The 23,030-nt window shown below is 36.7% G+C and overlaps 1 protein-coding gene across 1 annotated transcript in view; it reads right to left on the reverse strand.

The window, feature by feature from the left end:
- Positions 1-23,030, reverse strand: part of CCDC170 (coiled-coil domain containing 170) — a 103,114-nt gene that overhangs the window by 45,454 nt on the left and 34,630 nt on the right. Inside the window, exon 6 of the mRNA XM_036769146.1 lies at positions 2,065-2,382. Coding sequence (XP_036625041.1) covers positions 2,065-2,382 — 318 coding nt within the window. The remainder of the gene's footprint in view (positions 1-2,064; positions 2,383-23,030) is intronic.

A 23,030-nucleotide genomic window follows, 5' to 3' on the forward strand; every position in this document is an offset into this window, starting at 1 on the left:
GGGATCAGCAAGGTCAAAACTATTTTCATAATCATACTAAGATACTTAATCTCTAATATAGCAAATAGATATGCCCTCATAAACAAAAGCTCTTTGGGAGAGAGAGAAATTTTAAGAGTCTAAAGGAATCTTACTAATATACTGTTGTGGACTTGTGAACTGATCCAAACATTATGGAGAACAATTTGGAACTATGCCCAAAGGGCAATCAAACTGTGCATACCCTTTCATCCAGCAATACCACTACTGGGTCTCTATCCCAAGGAGATCATAAAAATGGGAAGGGACCTACATGTACAAAAATATTTATAGCAGCTCTTTTTGTGGTAGCAAAGAATTGGAAATTGAGGGGATGCCCATCAATTGCGGAATGGCTGAACAAGTTGTCATATATGAATGTAATGGAATACTATTGTGCTGTAAGAAATGACAAGCAGGCAGATTTCAGAAAAACCTGGAAAGACTTACATGAGCTGATGAAAAGTGAAGTGAGCAGAGAACCAGAACATTGTACACAGTAAAAGCAACATTGTGCAATGAACAACTATGATTGACTTAGCTCTTTTCAGCAATACACGGATCTAAGACAATTCCAAAACACTCGTGATGAAAAATGCTATCCATATCCAAAGAAAACACTGATGCAGTGTGAATGCAGATCAAACATACTATTTTCACTTTATTTTTTCATAGTTTTTTTTTTCTTTTGCTGCTTCTTCTTTCACAACATGACTAATATGGAAATATGTTTTACATAACTGAACATATATAACCTATATGAAATTGCTTACCATCTTGGGGGGTGGGGAGGGAGAGAGGGAGAAAATCTGGAACTCAAAATTTTATTTAAAAATTGGATGTTAAAACTGTCTTTACATGTAATTGGAAAAAATAAAATACTATTTAAAAGAAAAAGAGTTTAAAGGCATCTTGAGACTAAAAAGTTTGAGAACTGACATTAGATGACAAAATTTGCATACAAATATAACTCAGACTGGAATAATAGGCTAAATCTAGATAAACTTTAATAAGGATTCTTGTAAAATCCAACACTTGGGTTCAAAGAATCATCTGCTCAAGTATAGAATGGGGAATACATTACAGACAAAAACTCATTTGAAAAGATCTAGGGGTTTTAGTGTACTTCAAGCTTAAAGTGAGTCAATACTATATGGCAGCCAAAAAAAAAAAAAGCTAACACAATATTAAGTGGTATTAAGAGAGGTATAGTGTCCAGAGAAATGAAATTAATGAATGTAAGAAAAAGCAATTATTAAACACTTACTATGGGCAAAGTATTCTGCTAAATTTATATTTATAAATATAAATACTCTCCAATGGTGTTGAGAACCAAACGTTAGATTTTCAGTGTGAGCATTTGCACCTCAGAAATCCATTCCTTGGAAGCGTGTCAAACCCAGAGTAATGGGTAGGCTAGATTGACTACATTAGATTCCTGGGGAAGGTAGGACTGTACACCATAAATAGTTTTCTTGACTGTCTATGAATTTTGGTATGCATTTACTTTGTATTCTATGTTGCATGACAAAATTGTTCTATCTTCCACATCTTCTTACTTTGATGTGGGCAAAAGAACTGAAGACACCTAGACAAGAGCTGGTCACAAAATAAAATCAGATGTGCCTGGGGAACCCTGAGTGCTACAAATCATTTTTTCTAAAAATGAATGCCTATCTCGCTCAATTAATAAATGGTTATTGTTAAAATATGCAAAAATAATTTTCAAATGCCTTTAAGCTTCCTGGAAGCATTCTGAAATGGTATATATTTATATATCATTGATGTGATTACAAAACATTCTTCTCCAATGCATCAAAAGGACCTGAAAAAGAATATATTAGTTGATGCTATCCTACTTTAAGCTCCTGGATGTATTTGAAAGAAGCAAAGTTACATATTTAAACATCCTCTCAAACCAGATTGCTTTTTTACAAATTAAGGCTAGTCTTTGACACTCTGTCTCAATCCCACCCTGATAGCCAGATTAGTGAAACTTTATTAAATTATATTTAAAATACTAAATAGAAACAACTGTCCACTTACTTGTTTCCTGTTGTCTTCTTGCTTACTCATTTCCTGTATTCTGTCCAATACATCTTCCTTTGAAGGTTTAACCATCACTGAGTTTCTACTCAGAAGGTCAGCAATTTGCTCCACAAATAAACAGAAACGGCTCTGAGAGGTCTTTGCTTCCTCCATGCTGTTCTTCAAACTCTCTTCTGTTTCACAGGAATTTTTCTTCAAGCGACTCAGCTCTTTTTTAGTGGCATCCCAAGCCCTCTGGCCTATAGCTAATCTTTCTTGTAAGATCTTGATTTCCCTCTCAAAACTCTGTTTTGCTTCCACAGCATTGGTCAAGTCCTACAGAAAGATAAAGGGGGATAGAGCAGGAAATAAAATCAGAAAGACAAGGCAGAAAGTAAAGTTTGGATAATATTTTAGGTGCATATACCCCCACATAAAACTGCCCTGAACAATGTCATTTCTTATTAACTATCTTAATACATTATGCCTAAATCCCACTATAAAGACTGAGATGTAACATCATTCAGCCAATGATGTGTTTATCCTGGATTCCTCATCATCTCTCACCCACCAAATCCAAGCTGTTACCAAGGTTTGTCAATTTCACCTTTGCAACATCTCTTGAATACATCCTCTTCCCACCTCTAATACTGCCACCATCCTGGTGAAATCTCCCATCACCTCATGCTTGGACTGTTGCAGTAGCCTGCTGGTGGATCTGTCTGCCTCAAGTCTCTTCCCACGTCAATCTATCCTCCCTCCAGCAACTAAAGTGATTTCCTAAAATTCAGGTCCAATCATGTCATACCCCTACTCAATAAACTCCAGTGGCTCCCTATTACCTCTAGGATCAAATACAAAATGCTCTTTTTGGCATTCAAAACCCATCAGAATAGACCCTTCCTCTCTTTCCAGTCATCTTACACCTTTCCATAAACCAGACACTCCATCTCCAGGCATTTTCTGTGGCTGTCCCCCATGCCTGGAACACTCTCCCTCCTCCACTCTGACTATAGATCTCCCTGGTTTCCTTTAAGTCCCAAATAAAATCCCACCTTCAGTAAACCTTCTCTGACTCCTCCTAATTCCTGCGCTTTCCTTCTTTTAATAAGTTCCTATTTTTTCTGTCCATTGCTTGTTCATACATGTTTGTTTGCTTGTTGTCTCCCCCATTAGATCGTAAGCTCCTTGAGGGCAGGGACAGTCTTTTGACTCTTTATGTATCCTCAGCATTTAGTATAGTGCCTGTCATATAATAGGCACTTAATAAATGTTTAGTGAATTTAATTACTTGTTGAAAATATGAAACTAACTACCCCCTGGAATAGTTCATCTGAACTCATAGTTTTCTGCAAACAACTAGGGATTGGAGGTGCAATATGTATATATCAAGTAAACTAATTGATTTACTTTGATTATTAATGACAGAAAATTTAGGGTGAGAGTTTTCTTTTCCCTTATCCTAATTAGTCTATCTTTTCCTCCTAAAGCACCAGTTAGTATTCCAGATACAAAGAATATACCAGGTAAATTAGGAGTTAAAGAAAAGAATCAAATCAAAATTAACAAACATTTGTTACTACTATGAGTAGGGCACTGGAGAAGAAACAAAAGTTTTAAACAGAAAATAGTCCCTACCTTCAAGCAGCTTAGAGTTTCATAAAGAGATAAGCCATCGCCACAAATAGTTATGACACACAATTTTACATGATAATTGAATTAAGGAGTTTACAAAATAAGATACTATGTAAGGTCCAAAGGGCAAGGACATTACCAAAATACCAATGCGTGTATGAATAAGGAAAAGAGAAAAGAGGCAACAAAGGTTAAAAACAAAAAATGATTAATAGAGATAGGAAGAGTATGGAGTATGGGAAGAGAGTATCCAGGAGGGACCAAGCAACAATTATAAACTGCAGAGATGTTTAAGTGGAAAACAAAAAGTACTGGATAGAGATGGATTTTGAGAGAATGAATTACAGATTATTCAGAGAAAGATGGGTGAGTTCAAATAGCCTAAAATTCTACAGGAAAAGTCAACCCAAGAAGAATGAAAGCTCTAAAACAGGGGTTCTCACCTGGAGTCCATAAACTTGGATTTTTAAAAATATTTTTGATAGCTGCATTTTAATATAATTGGTTTCCTTTTGTATTATATTTTATGTATCTTAAAATATTATTTTGAGAAGAGGTCCGTGGGTTTACCAGGCTATCAAGTGGGTGTATGGCGCACGCGCACACACACACACACACACACACACACACACACACACACACACACACATCGTTAAGAACCCTAACTCTAAAGAATGAAATTCTGAAAACATAAAGTGAAAAAATTCTAATCAGTAGGAAAAGAGGGAGTTGTCTAAGAAGACTAATGTGGATGTATTTAGATTTTTAAAAGACATGTATGGAAGCCAGAAGCAACAGTAACCAAGGATGAAGACAAATGTGTAGCATAAGGAATGAAAAGGGATTTTTTAACCATGAGGAAGAAAGGAAGAGACTCAAAGAACACATACTAGATTACTGGCACCAGATAATGAATGAAGAAAAGGTTGAACTACTATCAGCTATGTTGCTTCTTCATCCTCTGCTAAGGATAATGATCTTTGGACTGGAAAGAAAGAGGAAGGAAGAAAAGAAGGAAGGAAGGAAGGGAGGAAGGGAGGGAGGAAGGAAGGAAGGAAGGAAGGAAGGAAAGAAGGAAGGAAGGAAGGAAGGAAAGAAGGAAGGAAGGAAGGAAGGAAGGAAGGAAGGAAGGAAGGAAGGAAGGAAGGAAGGAAGGAAGGAAGGAAGTGAGACCCTTTTAAGGAATCCAAACTTAATCTTCTGTTTGGATTCTGTCAGAGGGCCACACTTGAGGACCTAGAAGGCCACATGTGGCTTACAGGTCACAGGTTCCCCACCCCTGGATAGAGAGCTGATTTTGAATTCTGGAAGACCTGGGTTCAGGTCCTGCCTCTGATACATACTGACTATGTGACCCTGGGCAAGACATTTACCCCTTCTCTCAGTGCCCCAGGAAAGTCTCTCAGACTCTAAGTTGCATGGAAGGATTAGACACCAATGAAATAATAGGTCTTTGGAGGGGATGGGGGAAGTTAATAGAATAACTAAAATAACATATATTGTGAGAAAAGCCAACTATGCCCTTCTGTTTACCCTGCTGCATGAATACAAGGGAAAGATCCAGAAGACAATTTTTAAAAAGAAATAAAAAAGCAAAAAGCTATACTTTAGGGAAAAAAAGTGTTTTCTATTTATAAAAAGCACATGTAAATAAAAATCATTGACTGATTAATCAACCTGTAAAAGTCTTCCAGTTATTTTTAGGTCAAGCAAGTTCTAAAAGCAAAATGGAGCTTCATGAATAAAAGGCAATACCCATGACTAGATGATTAAGGGATGACAGATCATAGCTTATGATTTTCACTATTTGCCCTCCTGCTTTACAGAAGTGGGTGATCACTGGGGGATTTAAAGACAACTGATATTTACATTGTACTTTAAAGTGTGCCTGGTACTCCACCTATACTAGCTTCTTTGCACCTCAGAACATCCCCTTTGGGGCAGCGACCTCAGGTGTTGTCTCCATTTATACAGCCGGAGAAACTGGGGTTCAGGGAGATTTGGTGATTTATCTATTTATTTATTTATTGTCTATTTGTCTATTCATAAATATTTCTTATCTCTTCATGCAATTAGTAAGAGTCAGAGGCACCTTAAACCTAGGTCTTTCTCCCTTCAAATCTAACACTATTCCACTACAGCCCATTGCCTCTCTTTAAAACACTTTCCCTGTACTAAGAAATTAAAAATTGAGAAATGATATGTGAAATAGCTAGGTTCAAAGCATGATGGGGGTGGAGTGTAAAAATTTGTCCTGAATATTATGGAAGATAGACTATCAGATGATTTACTGGATTGATATTTCTCTCTCTCTCTCTCTTTCTCTCTCCCTCCCTCCCTCCTTCCCTCTTTCTCTTCTTTTTTTTCTCTCCCCCTTTTTCTCTCTCCCCTTGTCCTCTCTCTCTCCTTTTCTTTCCCCCTTTTTCTTATCCCCCTTTCTCTCTCTCTCTCTCTCTCTCTCTCTCTCTCTCTCTCTCTCTCTCTCTCTCTCCCCCCCCCACATTTTCTCTTTCTCCTTTTTTCCTCTCCCCCTTTCTCTCTCTCTCTCTCTCTCTCTCTCTCTCTCCCCCCACACACATTTTCTCTTTCTCCTTTTTTCCTCTCCCCCTTTCTCTCTCTCTCTCTCTCTCTCTCTCTCTCTCTCTCTCTCTCTCTCTCTCTCTCTCTCCCCCACATTTCCTCTTTCACCTTTTTTCCTCTCCCCCTTTCTCTCTCTCTCCCTGTCTCTCTTTCTCTCGGTCTCTCTCATACACACACATCATATATATATTCAGATACACAAACTGATTTTTAAGTCTACTAAATTCTATGTGCTGTTATAAAAGGAAATTGAAAAAGTGGATGAGCAGTTAAGGTGCCTGTATCCCAGGGGTAATAACTGTACTAATTATAGAATCCATTTCTAAAAATGCCTCTGCCTCTCCTTTCAAGTTGCTGGCAATGGTTGGCTTCATTTCCCCTTTGCCATTCTAAAGCAGTCCTCTCAGAAAAGCCCCACTGTGACTACTAATTAAATTATGGGTGGCAAAGTAAGAAGCCAAGGACACTTTCTCACAATTAGAATATTTCAACAATTTGCAGACTTACTTTCATCAAGAAACATGATAAATGGTTAATTGTAGTCCCTAGCCTCAGCAATAATAAGTTTACTTAAATATATTAAGATAAAATGGGAAAAAATAAAAAAATTTAAAAAAAAAAAGATAAAATGGGGGGTGTGGTTTGATCAGAATATTGAGATTACCATTTAGGCAGGCTAAGAAAACAAAGTCACATCCAATTACCCTAGAGTTTCAAATGCAACATCAATACATAATAAGGCACTTTTATATGAGGGAGAAAAAAATCACCTGGGATACAAATGGTCAGCTTTATATGGTCAGCCAAGTAACCCACTCAACAAGTTTGAATAATCATAGATAGATACATATTAAGCATATACCATGTGCCAGACACATTTCTATAGCACTGTATAGTTTTCAAAGAACTTTAATCAAACAACTCTATAAGCTAGGTAAGACAAGGAATATCATTCCATTTTACAGATGAGGAAATGGAGGTTCAGATAAGGAAAATGAATTATCTTAGCTAGTAAATGGTGAAACCACAACTCAAACACAGGTCCTGTGAATCTAAATTCATTGTTCTTTCTACTATATACCTCACTGCCTTTCATTAGAATAAATTTGTGCTATTTATAAAAATCCCACATAATATCCTAGCATCAAGTTTAATGTTATATATTACAGACTCACCAATAGTTAGAAATTTGATCAACTAACAACCTTTACTAGAAAAATAATAAACATAGACAAAATTTCAAACCCCAATTGAGACAGCAAGCTTAATGACTCCTTAATGACAAAGGCCTAAGTAACCCTATCAAATCCTGCACTTGGTTTGGCACATAAAAAGATGTGAATCCAACGCTGTGTGTACCTCACAAGGTTGCTTTAAGAAGTGACATGTAAATCTCAAAGTGTTATAGAAATGGTTATCGGGACAGCTAGATGGTATGATGGATAAAGCACCATCCCTGGAGTCAGGAGGATTTGAGTTCAAATCTGACCTCAGACACTCGACACTTACTAGCTGTGTGACCCTGGACACTTAACCCCAATTGCCCAGGCACAAACTCGCTAGAAAGAAAGAGACAGACAGACAGATGAGTTATTACTGATAGCCCATACTACAGCTGGCCCCCAATCCCAGACATGGCAGACTCAAATACAATTTGGGGCTCTTGACCCCAACTAAAGAAATTCTGGAAATGTTACCATCTGGATTATTTTGCTCCTATCAAAATAGCTCTTAGTTCTCCATTAAACACTCAGGATGAGTATAGGACAAGTTTTATTCAACCAAGAAAACATTGAGACTAGATATGCACTACAACCTGTAGTCATAAAAATTCTTCCCTCAACTGAGGGACTCTGAATGCAGATCAAAGCATATTTTTTCACTTTATTCTTTCTCATGGTTTTTTTTTCCTTTTGATCTGGTTTTTTTTCCACAACTGTGATGAATATGGAAATATGTTGTACATGATAGCATGTGTATAAAACTACATCAAATTGCCTGCCATTTTCAGAAAAGGAGAGGGGAAGGAGAGAGGGAGAAAAATTTGGAACTCAAAATCTTGTAAAAAAGAAGGCTAAAAATTTTCTTGATATGTAATTGGGGGGGAAAATAAGATACTATTTAAAGCAGAAAAAAAAATCTTCCCTCCTTCCCAAAGAAATCTTTAAAGACTTTCCAACTTATAGCACTGGGTAGTTTAGAGTTACTCAGAGTCATTTCTAGCTCTTCTCCCAGTGGGCCTCACTTTTCTCATAGGAAATGGAATAAGAGAAACCAGGAGCCAGCCTCTCTAACCCAGACTTTCACAGTCCAAATGACTCAGAGTATCCATTAAGAAAAAAGTCTTGATTTGTTCTTTCACAACATTTTTAAGTTCTTCATTATGCCTTGACACACATTTTTCCCTGCTGTGTTAATCTCCCTCTACCCCGTCAAGGAGTGATAGGGTCAGAACTATCATGTATGTGTGTATATGTATGTGTATGTATATGTGTGTGCATGCGTGTATATGTATGTAAATATACATATATATGCATAATATATGTATATTATATATGAAATATTCATATATTTGTATGTGTAACATATATGTGTGTATTAGTTACTCTAATTAGAATGTGAGTTCCTTAAAATAGTTATCTTACCTTCCTTGGCAGTGCCTGACATATAGTAAGCACTTAAAAATGCTTTTCTATACATGTGTATCTATGTATGTATTATGTTGGCATATATATGTGACTATGTATGTACATACATATATAGATATAGATACAAATATGTCCCTGGGTCATTAGTAGATTAGAACCACCCTCCTGAAAGCAGGGGAGGCCAGAGTGGGGTAGGTAGAATGTTAAGTTATAATGAATGAAGAGGGTGGAATAGTTATGCTGGAGATAAGCCCACAAGTGGATATTCTGGAGATGGTGATATAACGCACATCTACCTACTCTACAAATGATCACACAATAATAATAACCACCTACTTCACAGGGTCGTGGTGAGGATCAAATGAACTGATTTGTGGATCTCTTTATAAGCCTTAAAGTGCTATGAAGATGATGGCTATTATTATTATTATTAATTATGTATCCCTTAGGGTCAGAGCATACTACCCCTGGGGTAAAGTCACAGTTTCTACTTTGAAGACCACTGACCTAGATTATCTTCATATCAAAATAAGGCATTGAAGCGAGAGGTTCATTTATAAACCCATTACATTTTAAATATTTTAAAAATCAAGTGCAATCCTAATATAATATTGATAATTATTACACAGGTTTGGGTATGCTATGGGATCAAATTATGTCCTCAAAATATGATGACTAAAAATGGCAGGGTTAGATGGAGTTTGGCCCTTGGAACATTTTCTAAAATTGTCTATCAGTTGACCACATCTTTCCCCATGGTTAAGATCAACAAATAGGACTGTGTGTACATTGAAAAGTTCCCAAGGCAAGATGCAGGTCCAGATGTCCTTCGTAGGTCCTTGGGAGAAGCCGACCCTAGGCAAATTGTTAGGAGGTAAGCTTTGGCAGTGAAGGCCATGTCTATAAAATGGAGCCCTGAGCACCTTGAGGAGAGGGGGAGGAGGAATGAGAAGCAGGGAGTCAGGACAAGTGATGGAGAAAAAAGCTATAGGGCTTGTGTGTTTTAGTAGGTTCTATTTTAAAAAAAAAACCAATAACTAAACAGAAAACCATGCTAGTGTCTCTTTTAACCATAGCTATGTGACGCTATAACTCAGGCATCACTATTTACCTGATGTGAGAAAATCCTAATTGCAGGCAAAATCCCTATGCAGAAATAAACAGCTTCTGGAATAATGATCTTGAAAATTTTAAAGTGACAGGAAACATTGCCCTCATAGAAAGAAATTCTTAAGCCTACTTTACTAGCCAGTCCTATTATCTAGCTGAAATAAAACTGTCACAAAATTCTTCCATATGCCTCATCAAGTCTCTTAAAATGTAGCTCACATCCACAATCTCTTTGTCCATCCTCAGTGAAGATAGGCAACAGCTAGATAGAATTAAGAAATAATATGACTGACAAGGAAATGTTTGAAATCAAAAATATCTAACTTTCTGGCCCTCTAGAATCTGTAGAAACATGCATAGCTCCCATAAAATAAAAGATTTTCTCGGTTTTAAGTTATCTTTAAAATAGGGTAAAAAAAGTTTTACATTAATAATATATCTTTAATAGTTATTTTTAAAATGTTTTTACTATGACTACTGAAGCTTTTTTTAAAGAACTTACACTAACTTTAGTGTATTTTAAATAAAGTATCAGGGTTTAATAACTAGGAACATAACAGAAATGAGCTCAAAAGAAACAATAAAACACAGAGGTCCGAAATTGTTTCTGTGGTTGCTTTTGCTGCTGCAGTCACAGCACTTAGCTCATGAAGAAATGTTTCCTACCTTGAAAACAGAACATTTAGAAAGACTTATGAACAATCTCCCTATGAACATTTATAAACCAGCAAAACTCTTTGATCGTACATTTTGTTACAGCCTTAACTCTATGAATGAATGAGTACTTTATTGTAAAATGCAAGTTTCTAGCAGCTTGTAAAAATGTTTTTTCAAAATAGATCCTTTGGCAGAAACAACATCTGCTTGGACTCATCTCAAAGTCAAATGTATCTGCAAAGTTGAAGCAACGTTGTGTCACTCATTTATAAGTAAAGCATTGAAAAGAAAGGGGATAAAGTTGTGACTTTTTGGAAAGCAAGTTATTGAGACACTCTTTAGTATGCAGCTCATGCAGGTTAGCCTCCAAAATTGCATGCTTATTGTGCAATATGGAATGCCTTCAAATCCGACAGTGGGAATAACTTAATAAATAAAAGTAAATAAACAATCAAATAAGGTATTCATTGACTGGGGGCTATTTACGGTGTTTGCTGCATTGAACAGGTATTTTTTTAAAACTGGTCAATAGCAGATTTCTATCATCTAACAACAGCACAAATACAAAGTTGGTTAAATATCTAGTGATTATTGACATTTCAGAATTTCCTAAATGAGATCTATAATCATTCAAAAGAATTGACCCTAACTACATACATGGGAAAAATCAAGTGGATGAGAGGTACAGACCATAATAAGTAACTGAATGAACAGCTCATCAAGCTGGTCCATTAGTAGACATATCTTGGACAGGCACAGCAATGGGAAGATGATCAGGGCCCAGAGTTGAAGAGGAAAAAGAAAGTTAGCTGGATTACCTTAGGAAAATTATACAGTGATTTTGATGACCCCATATAGCTTCTTCCTAAAATAAAGACCCTTCTTTTTAACACCAATATTCTTCTGTTGATGTTTTATGATTATGAGTCATCAAATACCAAAGTTTCTGAAGAATTAAAGTTGTACATCACCTAAAAGGCAATGGAGAATCTGCAATGTGTAACTTATAAAGAATTGCATGGGAGAAATATTCAACCATTCATTTATTCGACAATCATTTATTAAGTGGTTACTATGTACCAAAGAAAACAGTCCTGGTCCTCAGCCTCTATAGGGGGGAAACAAGACAGATAACAGATGCAAAATAATACTAAATAATTTCCAACAGGGAAGGCACAGGAGTAGGGATTGGGATGAGCTGAACCTTGAATGGAAATAGAAATTCCCTGAAGCAGAGATGAGCAGGGAGGGTATACCAGGCATAGAGTTAGCCTATGCAAAGGCACAAAAGCTGGAGGTAGAATTTTATGTATGGTGAAGAAGCAAATAGGTCCGTTTGATTGGACTATGGAGTACATGAAAGAAAGAAATATACAATAAACTTGGAACAATAGGCAGGAACCAGATTGTAAAGAGCTTTAAATGCCAAATAGAAGCATTGATGTCTTGTCCTAGAGGTGTTTGGGAGCCACTGGAGCAGCACAAATGATGTCTGTTATCAGATAAATGTATGACTGGAAAAGAAGATAAGCTGGTCATGTAGTGAGAGATAACCAATGGGCAGTCCATGGAATCCACTGGTATCCACACAAGATTAAGAGATCCAGAGGAAGAATCTCATCATGTTGGAAGGACACTCTATGGAGGATTTACAGTAAGACACGAACAAGATCTCATTGGACGGGATGAGAAGATATAATGAGACGCAATCTCTACCATTGTAAGGAATGTACACACTAATGAAATCAAAGATCTATTGAAGCATTAAATTTGAATTGAATGTTGAAGGACATTACTGAAAATACCTGTCAAAAATCAGCATTAATTGCCCAGGAAGTAGGGGTGCAGGGATGGATTAGAGATATACAAGAGCAACAATGGTTACAATTTTTGTTCACTTTAGATCAAGTGGACCAATGTCTACTTTAAAAAGGATCGAAATAATAACAAAAGATAGGCACAATCAATGCTAGAATGTCTGTGAATTGGTGGAGCTGTGAATTTATCCAATCATTCTAGAAAGCTATCTGAAATTACAGTAAGATAATGATTAAAATGTCAACATTCTTTGACCTGGAGAGTCTTTCACTAACAATATGCCCATAGGAGAGTAAAAATAAAAAGAAAGGTCCCATGTATACTAAAATATAAATAGCATCACTTTTTGTATTAGCAAAGAACTAGAAACAAATTAAATGCATATAGATAAGAGAATAGTTTAACAAATTAGGATATATGAATGGGATATTGCTGTACCATAAGAAATAATTAATATGAAGAATGTAGAAAAGCAAGAGAAGATTTAGGGTGAAGGAAGCAGAACCAGCAAAACGATAGAAACAAAAGTTATAGCAATGTAAGTGGGAAGAACAGCAATAAATCAGAACTATGCCATGTAATTAGACCGACCAAGTGTAACCCTGAAGAAGAGATAAGATAAGAGATAACCTCCCTTTTTGCAGGGTTGGAGGCTATAGATATGAAATATCGTATGTACTTTTGACTCGGTTGATGAGTTGGTTCACTTTGCTAAACTGATTTTTTTTCTTTTTTATTATTATTTCCATTTTACAAATGAGAAACCTGAGGCTCAGAAAAATTATGTTACTTACAAAGATCACAGACAGTTGTAAATGTGAAAGGCAAAAGGGTTAGAGCTCTCCTGACTTCAAGCCCAGCATTCTTTCCATCATACCACACCGGATCTCTGGTGCCTGTACTAAGATCAGTTGTGTTTGATGCAGCCTTATGTCCCCTGCTAGACTTAAGATCCGCAAAGGCAAAGGCTGTGTTCTATTCTTCTGACCCTCGTAGTAGTTGGCTCAGCACTTTGCACATAGTAAGCTTTGTGAATAAAGGAATAAAAGCAAGGTTAGGAACAGTGTGACATAGCAGAACTAAGAACTACTGATGAATTTTTATCATTTCATAAAGTATTTAAATCTACAGTGATTTGTAAGCCTTTCTTTAGAAATCATTGTGACATAAAATGTTTATGAATTTATGTAAACATGCTTTTAATACTTCAATGGGCCTTAGGGCCCAGACACCACATTTGGTCACTAAGTGAACAAAAACTTACTTAGTCCACTATGTCTAGCTAGCCCTAGGCCTCAAAACATCAAAGTTTCCCCTTTGCAATCCATCATCCATCAGTCTACTGGAGGGTTTTGCCACTTGCCTGATGTCTCCATCCTGTGTCTCAATCTCTGTAGAAGATACCCAGAATACAAATCCCTTGATCCTAGAAAATTTAATCCACTCATCTTTCTAACTCCTGCCTTAGGACAAAGCTGGCTTCATTAGTGAGTAAATTAATGTAAGTTTACCTAATCCAGTAAGTCTAACAGGCAAAATAACCCAGATAATCGGACCATGTTTCATTCACCTTCTCATCTTATCCGATCAGCCAAACAGGCCATCTTATCATCTGCCTGCTGCTTTGCACCTCTCCCTAGCCCTCTCCTGCCCTGCACACTTAATACCATCTTATATTTATTGTCTTACTTTATTAGAATGTAAGCTCCTTGAAGGAAACTGTCAAACTTTTTGAATTGGTATTCCCAGTGTATAACACAGCACATAGAACTTAAATAACGCTTTTTAATGCATACTCACATTCATTTATTCTTTCATTCAATGGATCTATGATCTCATCAATATGTGTGTTCCTTCCATGGGTATAGATCAAAGCCCATTCATACCTTCTCATCCTGTGAGATTCCTTTCATGTTCTCCCAGAGATCTATTGCGCTGGAGCCCTTCCTCTAGGTATTTTCCCACTTTGTAATTATCAGAACAATCAGTCAACAAGTATTTATTGTTACTATGGTACTATTGTTACTATGTAGTAGGCACATAGTAAAGAAAAGGAAAACCTACCCTTCAGGAGTTCACATTCTAATGGGAGAGATAATATGTCAATAACTAGCTAGGTACAAGATATATACAGAGTAGACAGGAGGATAATCTCAGAGCAAAGGCTCTGGAGGGAAGGGGGTAGTGAAAGGAACGGCCTCCTTCAGAGGATAAGATTTGAGTCAAGTTCTGAAGGAAGCCAGGGAAGCAAAGAGGAAAAGGAGAGGAGGGAAAGATTTCGAAACAATGAGGGACAGTCAATGAAAGGAAGAGTCCAGACATGAAGTTTCATATGCAAGGAGTATCAAGTCAGCCATTGTAGCCAGATCAGAGTACATGGAGGAGAGTAAAATCTAAAAAGACTAGAAAGGTGGGAAGGGGACATACAATGAAGGACTTTAAATATGAAACAGAGAACTTTATATCTGATCCTGTGAGTAATAGGAAACCTCTGGCATTTACCGAGGGGGTGGGGGATAATGTTATACCTATACTTCAGGAAGATCACTTCAGTCACTGAGTGGAGGATGGATTGAAGCAGGGAGAGACTTGAGACCAACTGAGGCTATCACAGGAATTCTGGGTCACATGAGTAACAAGATGGAGGACTAGACATTTTCTCTGATCCCTACAACCTCTCAAGCCTCTCCAAAATAGAAATCATGCACCAAAGATAAAGTGACTTCAGCCATCTTCATGATCTAGGATAAGGGTGGGAAACCTGCAGCCTCAAGGCCACATGTGGCCTTCTAGGTCCTTGGGTATAGCCTTTTGACTGAATCCAAGTTTTACCAAGCAAATCCTTTTATTAAGGGGTTTTGTTCTACAAAGTCTGGATTCGGGCAATGGGTTTCACTTGAGGATTTAAATGGCCACATGTAGCCCCAAGGCTGAATGTTCCTCACCTCTGGTCTAGGACACCCAAAACCCAAAAGAAGGTTAAAAAAATGATCTGATGCTAATTGACTCTAAGCTAACTCAGCACCTCTCCTCCACCTTCCATATTACTGCAATGAAGCTACACTAGCAGACCCAAATAATTAACATGCAGGCTTGCAACAAAATCCACACCCCCATATTTTAGTCACCCCCACCCTTTTTCCAGTGCCACAGAGAACCTAGTCCCTGGGTATGGAAGTTTTCTTAGACTGGCAAAAATTAGCACCACAGCAGACAACCCTGTGGCACCAATGCTGGAAAAGTACTGAACTTCTGGGAGGTAGGGGTTGGAGGGAGACAACCCCATATCGTCAGTGCTGCAAAGCTTTAAACTGCCAGTACTGGTAAGTGGCAGCTCTCTGAACTGCTGGTGCCATGTCAGAGAACTTAGGAGCAGAGGGAGCCAGACAGGACACCAGGACAGGATATTGTGTATTGGTCAGGGCGGGGGAGACAGGTGGCCAGAGAGGAGGGGAGATGCTGTGAAGTACTGCACTGAGCAAGGGAAAGAGCACATTATCCAGCTGGAGCCAATTCTGACCACCCAAAAATCACTTGAGGCAGAAGCTGGTAGACAGTGAACTGCCCAGCATGGAAAGAGCCTGAGACGTTTCCACAAGGAAACCACCATCACAGGAGACACAGTCAGAAAGTGAATAGAGGATCATTAGAGGGGGGGGAAAAGACTGAAATTACCAAAGACCTCAATAAGAAAAAAATTCAAAGAACTTGAACATTAAAAAGACAAATCATCAGGGAAAACATTAACAAAAGAAGGATATGTGGCCTACAGATCTGGTAAATAAGTTCAGATATCTGTGAAGAAATGTTGCAAAACAAAAGAAAACGATCCAATACTTGATGAGACACTGTGGAATGTAAGAACATAGAACCACAATACACTATTACTGAGTGGTGCAAAAGAGAAATGGAAAATATGAGAGCAGAATTTATGGCCTGCACAGCCAAAATAGTGAGAAGAATAGAAAAGGAGAAATCTGCAATGGCAAGTCTCACAAAGGGAAGAGAGAACAATAGACTGGGAATTCAAATATACAGAAGTGAAGGACAATATGAAAAAAGAAACAGTAACATTAAAAGAAACTATGCAAGCAAAACATACTGATCTCAAAGACAGGATGCATAGAAACAATTTAAGGATCACAGGTCTCCTAGAAGAACAGTAAGGACAAAAAACCTTAACATCATAATGAAGGAAATAATACAAGTAAACTGGCCAGAATTTCTGGACACAGAAAATGAAATACCAATTGAAAGAATTCATAGATCACCTCCAGGAAAAAAAAAACAAGAAACATAGCAATCAAATTTAATAATTCCATTCAGAAACAAGTTGGGTAAGCAATCAGAAGAAAGGCCAATGAGCACCAAGGAAACGAAATTCAAATAATGCTAGATTATTCTGCACCTACCAGAAAATGCAGGTGGGAATAGAATGATGTATTGCAAAGAGCAATGGAAATCAGGATACAGCTCAGGATGACCTACCATGAAAATCTAGGCTTAACTAAAATGAAAAAAGATCAACACTCAATAATAAAGAGGTGCTTGAAACATATTTAGAAAGAAAACCATAACTGAAGAGATTATTTGCTTCTCGAACAACCCAAACAACAGAAATGCATGAGGGAGAAGTAAATAAATGCAGCAGCTAAGGACAGCAACAGCAACAGAGTGAGAGTAGAGACACCAGTAGGAAACTTCTTTCTAAATGTACACAAGGAAATGGGGCGAAGGTGGAAGTTCAGTGGAGGTAACAGTGAAGAGGTGGGCCTATAGTACATGGTGGACAGATTATGCCAACATCTTGTCTACAGACGAATCAATGATTTTGTGGGAATATATTACAAAATAGGAGGGTGAAAAAAAGGAGGAAGGGGAACAAAGAGATAGATGGGGGTATATTATGTGATGGGTTCAAATCAAGAGATAGCTATAAGGAGAAAGTGATTTCAGAAAGAAAAGAACCTATAGAGGGAATGAGAGAGGAGGAGAGATGAAGGGTTGAAAAGGGGTGGAGAGGGAGAGGTTCCACTGATGAATGCTTCTACAGGCAAAGAGAGATGGTCTAGTAAGGGAGATGTGAACCTTGTGCTGGGTGCAGCCTAAGGAATTTTGTGCTTAACAAGTCTACTCAGGAGGGGAAGTGTGGAACTCCTGGGAACAACTGGAATGTGAGGGAGTGGTACAGCATGGACCCAAGGAAGGGATTTTTAAGATAAATGATAGGGAGGGGCTAGAGGAAGTAACCAGAGGAAGGTATAATTAGTAATGGGCTGCCTAATCACAGACACTGTGAAGAAGAGGCCCTACCATGGGTCAGTGTCCTCTCTAATACTTGAATAACTGCCACTGCTTTGAAAATGAGTCACAATGGAAAAGGGGGAATCCATGAGGTATCCATCCTTTCTAAAAGGGAGAGCCTAGAATGGATATCTTAGAAGTTCTGATCAGAGAATGAAGCTCCAGAATAAACCAAAAGAAAGGATGGATAACGAAGAGTGCGAGAAAAAACTTTTTGAAAAGGGGTGCAAAAAAATGAACTTTTAAAATTTATGAATAGGATTAGTTGAACAAGAGGAAGGGAAAGGGGAATCTGCTAGACTGAGAGGGGAGAAAGAATTATATTGCCAGATAAAAGCATGAGGGGACAAGCAAAACCCCAAAAGGAAAGGAATAACAAAAGAGGCAACAGGAGTGAGGGAAAGAGAGCCAGTGGAAACTGCCACCTTAAAAAAATGATTAAAGTAAAGTAACTGAAGAAATGTAGTACTGTGTTTATAGCAGAAGAAGGGAAAAATTCATAACTTTAAAAATATATATTAGAGGCAGATAGAGGAAAATATAAACCTAATTTTCATAACTTTAAATGGGCTAAACAGTACAATAAAATGAAAAGCAGTTACAATTGGATATAAAAACAAAACCCTACAATTTGTTGCTTACGAGAAACACATTTTTAATATGTGTGTGTTACATGTGTATGTATATATACATATGTATATATTTATGTATGTATGTATACAAAATAAAAATGAGGGGATAGGAAACCATTTACTATGTACCAAGTGAATAAAAAAAGCAAAAGTTGAAATCATACTAACTGATAAAGCTAAAAAGACACTTAAAAATAAAAAGGAGTAAATAGGAAACTATATTATGCTGAAAGGAACCATAGAAAAAACCAATATCAGGAATAAACTTATATGCTACAAATGCATTAGCCTTGAAATTCATAAAAGAAATATTATCTGAGCTACAAGAAGACACAGTAACACAACAGCAATAGGAGACTTCAATATCCCTTTCTCAGCGTTGGTTAAGTCTACCAGAAAGATAAACAAAAGGAAAAACGTGGAACTGAACAAAACACTGAAGAAACTACAGTTAAAAGACTTATGGCATCTTCTAAATGAGACAACAAAAGAATATACTATTTCTCAACATTATATAAAACTTTTACAAAAACTTGCCATATACCAGGGTACAAATATACTGTAAACAAGTATAAAAAGTCAGAAATAGTCCTTTACAAACCATAACACAATAAAAAATAGTAATTGGTTCAGAGACTACAAACAAAAGACACAGACCCAAATGGAAACTTAACAAAGAAATCCTAAATAATGGGTTGGTCAAAGAATAAATCATAGAAACAATGAATAACTATACAAAAGAAAATAATAATGATGAAACAACATACCAAAATTGCTGGGATACAAGTAAAGTAGTCTTTAGGGGAAAATTATATATCTACTACTAACATACATAAAGAAAATATAAAAATATTAATTAATTGAATATGTATTTTTAAAAATTAAAAAGCCAACAAATACAAAAACCTAAAATAAGCACAAAAAAGAGATATTAAAAATTAAAGGGGAAATGGGCAAATTAGAACCAAAAAACCTTGAAATTGATTGATAAAATTAAAAGCTGGTTCTTTGAAAAAACTAGTAAAATTGATAAGGTTTTATTAATCTAATTAAAAAGAAGAGAGCAGAAAATCAGGTCAGTAAAATAGTAAGTAAAGAAGATAAAATCATAGCAAAACTAGAAGAAATAAAAAGAATAAATACAACATATTGTACATTTATATGCTAACAAAACTAAGAACACAAAAGAAATAAATTAATACCTCCAAACATATAAAATACACAAATATCAGAAGACCAGGTAGAGATCTTAAATAACCCAATCTCAGAAAATCAAACACATCTAGCTAATAAAGGAACTATCAAAGAAAAAAAAAACATTGGTTCTGATAGATTTACAGGAGAATTCTATCAAACTTTTAAAGTTATTTCCTATACTTCACAAATTATTCTCAAAAATTGAGAAAGTAACCTACCAGAATTCTTTTATGAGACAAATATACTACCTACTACCTAAATCAGGGAAAGATAATACACAGAAAGAAAACATAGGCCAATATCATTAAGGAATATTGAATCCAAAATGTTAAACAATATCTTATCAAACAGACTACAGTGATTTATCCAAAAAAATCATTCATTATAACCAAGTGGGATTTATCCCAGGGACTCAAAGATGACTCAATATTAGGAATACAATTAATATAATTAATCCATATTAAAAACCAAAATATCCAAAACCACACGATTATCTCAATGGATGCAGAAAAGGACTTCAACACAGCACAACACTTTTATTCTTTTTAAAAAATCCTACAAAGGATTTGTAATAATTACAATAATTTACACAAAAGGACCTTTGTCAAAAAGAGTATCCAGGTGACAAGGCTAATGTTTCATACACTGTAAAGAGGTCAAGCCTGAGGAAAGATTATTAAGAGACCACTGGTAACTTTGGAGTAAGCAGTTTCAAGTGAATGATGAATTAAGAAACAAGACTACATAGGCTTCAGATACTAGTGAAAGGAGAAAGAGAGAAGATACCTAACATAGATGACTTTCTCAAGAAATTTAACTGAGAAGGGGAGAGAAGACAAAGGACAATAACTAACAGGGACCATCTGATCAAGTGAAGGCTTTTTAAGGTTGAAGGGAGACATAAGCATGTTTCTAGGAATTAAGGAAGAAGCTAGTAGATAGAAGAGGTAGAAGAGAGTAGGGGTGATAAAAAGAGAAATCTTCTGGAGAAGATAGGAGGGAATGTGGGATGGAATCAAGGATGAGTTTGCCTTGACAAGAAAAAGGGCTACCTACTATAAACAATTTGGGAGGGCAAGGAACAGTTTACCTGTCACATTTATGGAGAAAGGATGAATTTATGACCAAACAAGAGACAAAGAGTGTTGCAAAATGCAAAATGGATAATTTTGATTATGTCAAATTGAAAAGTTTTTGAAAAAACAAAGCCAATGCAACTAAGATTAGGAGGGAAGCAGAAAATTGGGAAAGAATTTTTACAACCAGTGTCTCTGATGAAGGGCACATCTCTAAAATATACAGGGAACTGAGTCAAATTTATAGGAATACAAGTCATTCCCCAATTGATAAATGGTCAAAGATATGAACAGGCAGTTTTCAGAGGAAGAAATTAAAGATATCTATAGTAACATGAAAAAATGCTCTAAATCACTATTGATTAGAAAAATGCAAATCAAAAACAACTCTTAGGTACTACTTCTTTCCTGTCAGATTGGCCAACATGACAAAACAGAAAAATCATAAATGCTGGAGAGGATGTGGGAAAATCGGAACACTTTTACATTGTTGTGAACTGATTCAGCCACTCTGGAGAACAATTTGGAACTATACCCAAAGGGCTATAAAAATTTGCATACCCTTTGACCCAGCAACACCACTTCTAGGACTGTATCTCAAAGAGATCACAGAAGTGGGAAATGGACCCATATGTACAAAAATATTTATAGCAGCTCTTTTTGTGGCGGCAAAGAATTGGAAATCAAGGCGATGCCCATCAATTGGGGAATGGCTAAACAAGTTGTGGTTTATGAATGTAATAGAATACTACTGTGCTATAAGAAATGGGGAGCAGATGGACTTCATAATAACCTGGAAAGACCTACATGATCTGATGCTGACTGAGGGGAGCAGAACCAGGAGAACATTATACACGATTAGACACAAGGTATCTGTGATGACTAACTTTGATAGACTTGGCTCTTCTCAGCAATACAAGGTTCAAAGACAGCTCCAAAAGACCCATGATGGAAAAAGCTATGCACATGCTGAGAAAGAATTATGGAGTCTGAATGCAGATTGAGGCAAACTATTTGCCCTCTCTTTTTTTCTCCTTTTTTCTTCTTTTTTGGTTTTGTCTCTTCTTTTTTCATTATTCATTCCATTGGTTATAATTCTTCTTTACAACTTGACTATTATGTAAATACTTTTAATGGGAAGGTATATGTAGACCCTATATCAGATTACATGCTGTCTTGAGAGGGAGGGGGGAGGAGAAGGAGGGAGAGAAAATTTGGAACTCAAAAACTTGTGGAACTGAGTGTTGTAAATTAAAAATAAAAAATAAATTTAAAAAAAAAAAGAAAAAAGGGTTACCTCTTCAGCAGAGACAGTGGAGAGAGAGGAGGTAGTGAAGAAATATGTCTGCATAGTGCAACATGAAAAGGAATAGAGAAGGGGCAGCTAGGTGGCGCAATGAGTAGAGCAACGGCCCTGGAGTCAGGAGGACCTGAGTTCAAATTTGACCTCAGACACTTGACACACTTCCTAGCTGTGTGACTTTGGGCAAGTCATTTAACCCCAAATGCCCTGCTTTCCCCCCTCCAAAAAAAGAAAAGAAATAGAGAAGAATGAGCTCTTGGTGAATGATCTTGATTTTTCGTGGTGAAGTATGAAGCAAAATTCTCAGCTAAGAAGAGAAAATGAGGTGTAAGGACCAGGAATCTTCACATTGACTTTGGGGTCACACTCAAACCTTATCCTTTTAGATTCACAAACACAATGTATAACCAGAAAAACATTTATATTATTAATTAATTGTATTAATAAATTCAAATAATTTGCATCATGTTTGTTGGGTTTGTTGATATCATTAGTCTGTGGAAACCAGTTCAAAGATGGTAGACAAGGTAACCTGCTCAATTCAGAGGTTATCATGTATATCATCAATTCTCAGCCATCTTGGATCCTTTATCGGTAAATTTACAGTAATAAGAAAAGGGGAAGTGCTAATGTGTTGTAGAACTATTGTTCTCTGGCTTATTCCACACCATGTTCCACTTTCACTATCAACTCTACCTCCTCCCCACTGATAACTTAAGCTCTGCCTCTGGGTCCCTCAGCTCTGATAGGGAAGCATTTGCTTTATCTTGCCATGTTCCCAGCTTCCTTGTCACTTCCTGTTTAGCTCCATGCCATGCCAATTGGTGGGTTTCCCACCTCTTTCTCCTTCCAGTCTCCCTTTAGGTTTTGCTTCCCTCCTAGAATATAAGTTCCTTGATGGCAGAGACTATTGCATAGCTTGTATTTGTACTGCACTTAGCACAATACCTGGAATATAGGGAGCTCTTGATAAATGCTTCATCTATCCAACTATCAATGAACTATTATAGCTAAATCTCTGGTC

Source organism: Trichosurus vulpecula, chromosome 7, assembly GCF_011100635.1.
Source record: "Trichosurus vulpecula isolate mTriVul1 chromosome 7, mTriVul1.pri, whole genome shotgun sequence".
Lineage (NCBI taxonomy): Eukaryota > Metazoa > Chordata > Mammalia > Diprotodontia > Phalangeridae > Trichosurus > Trichosurus vulpecula.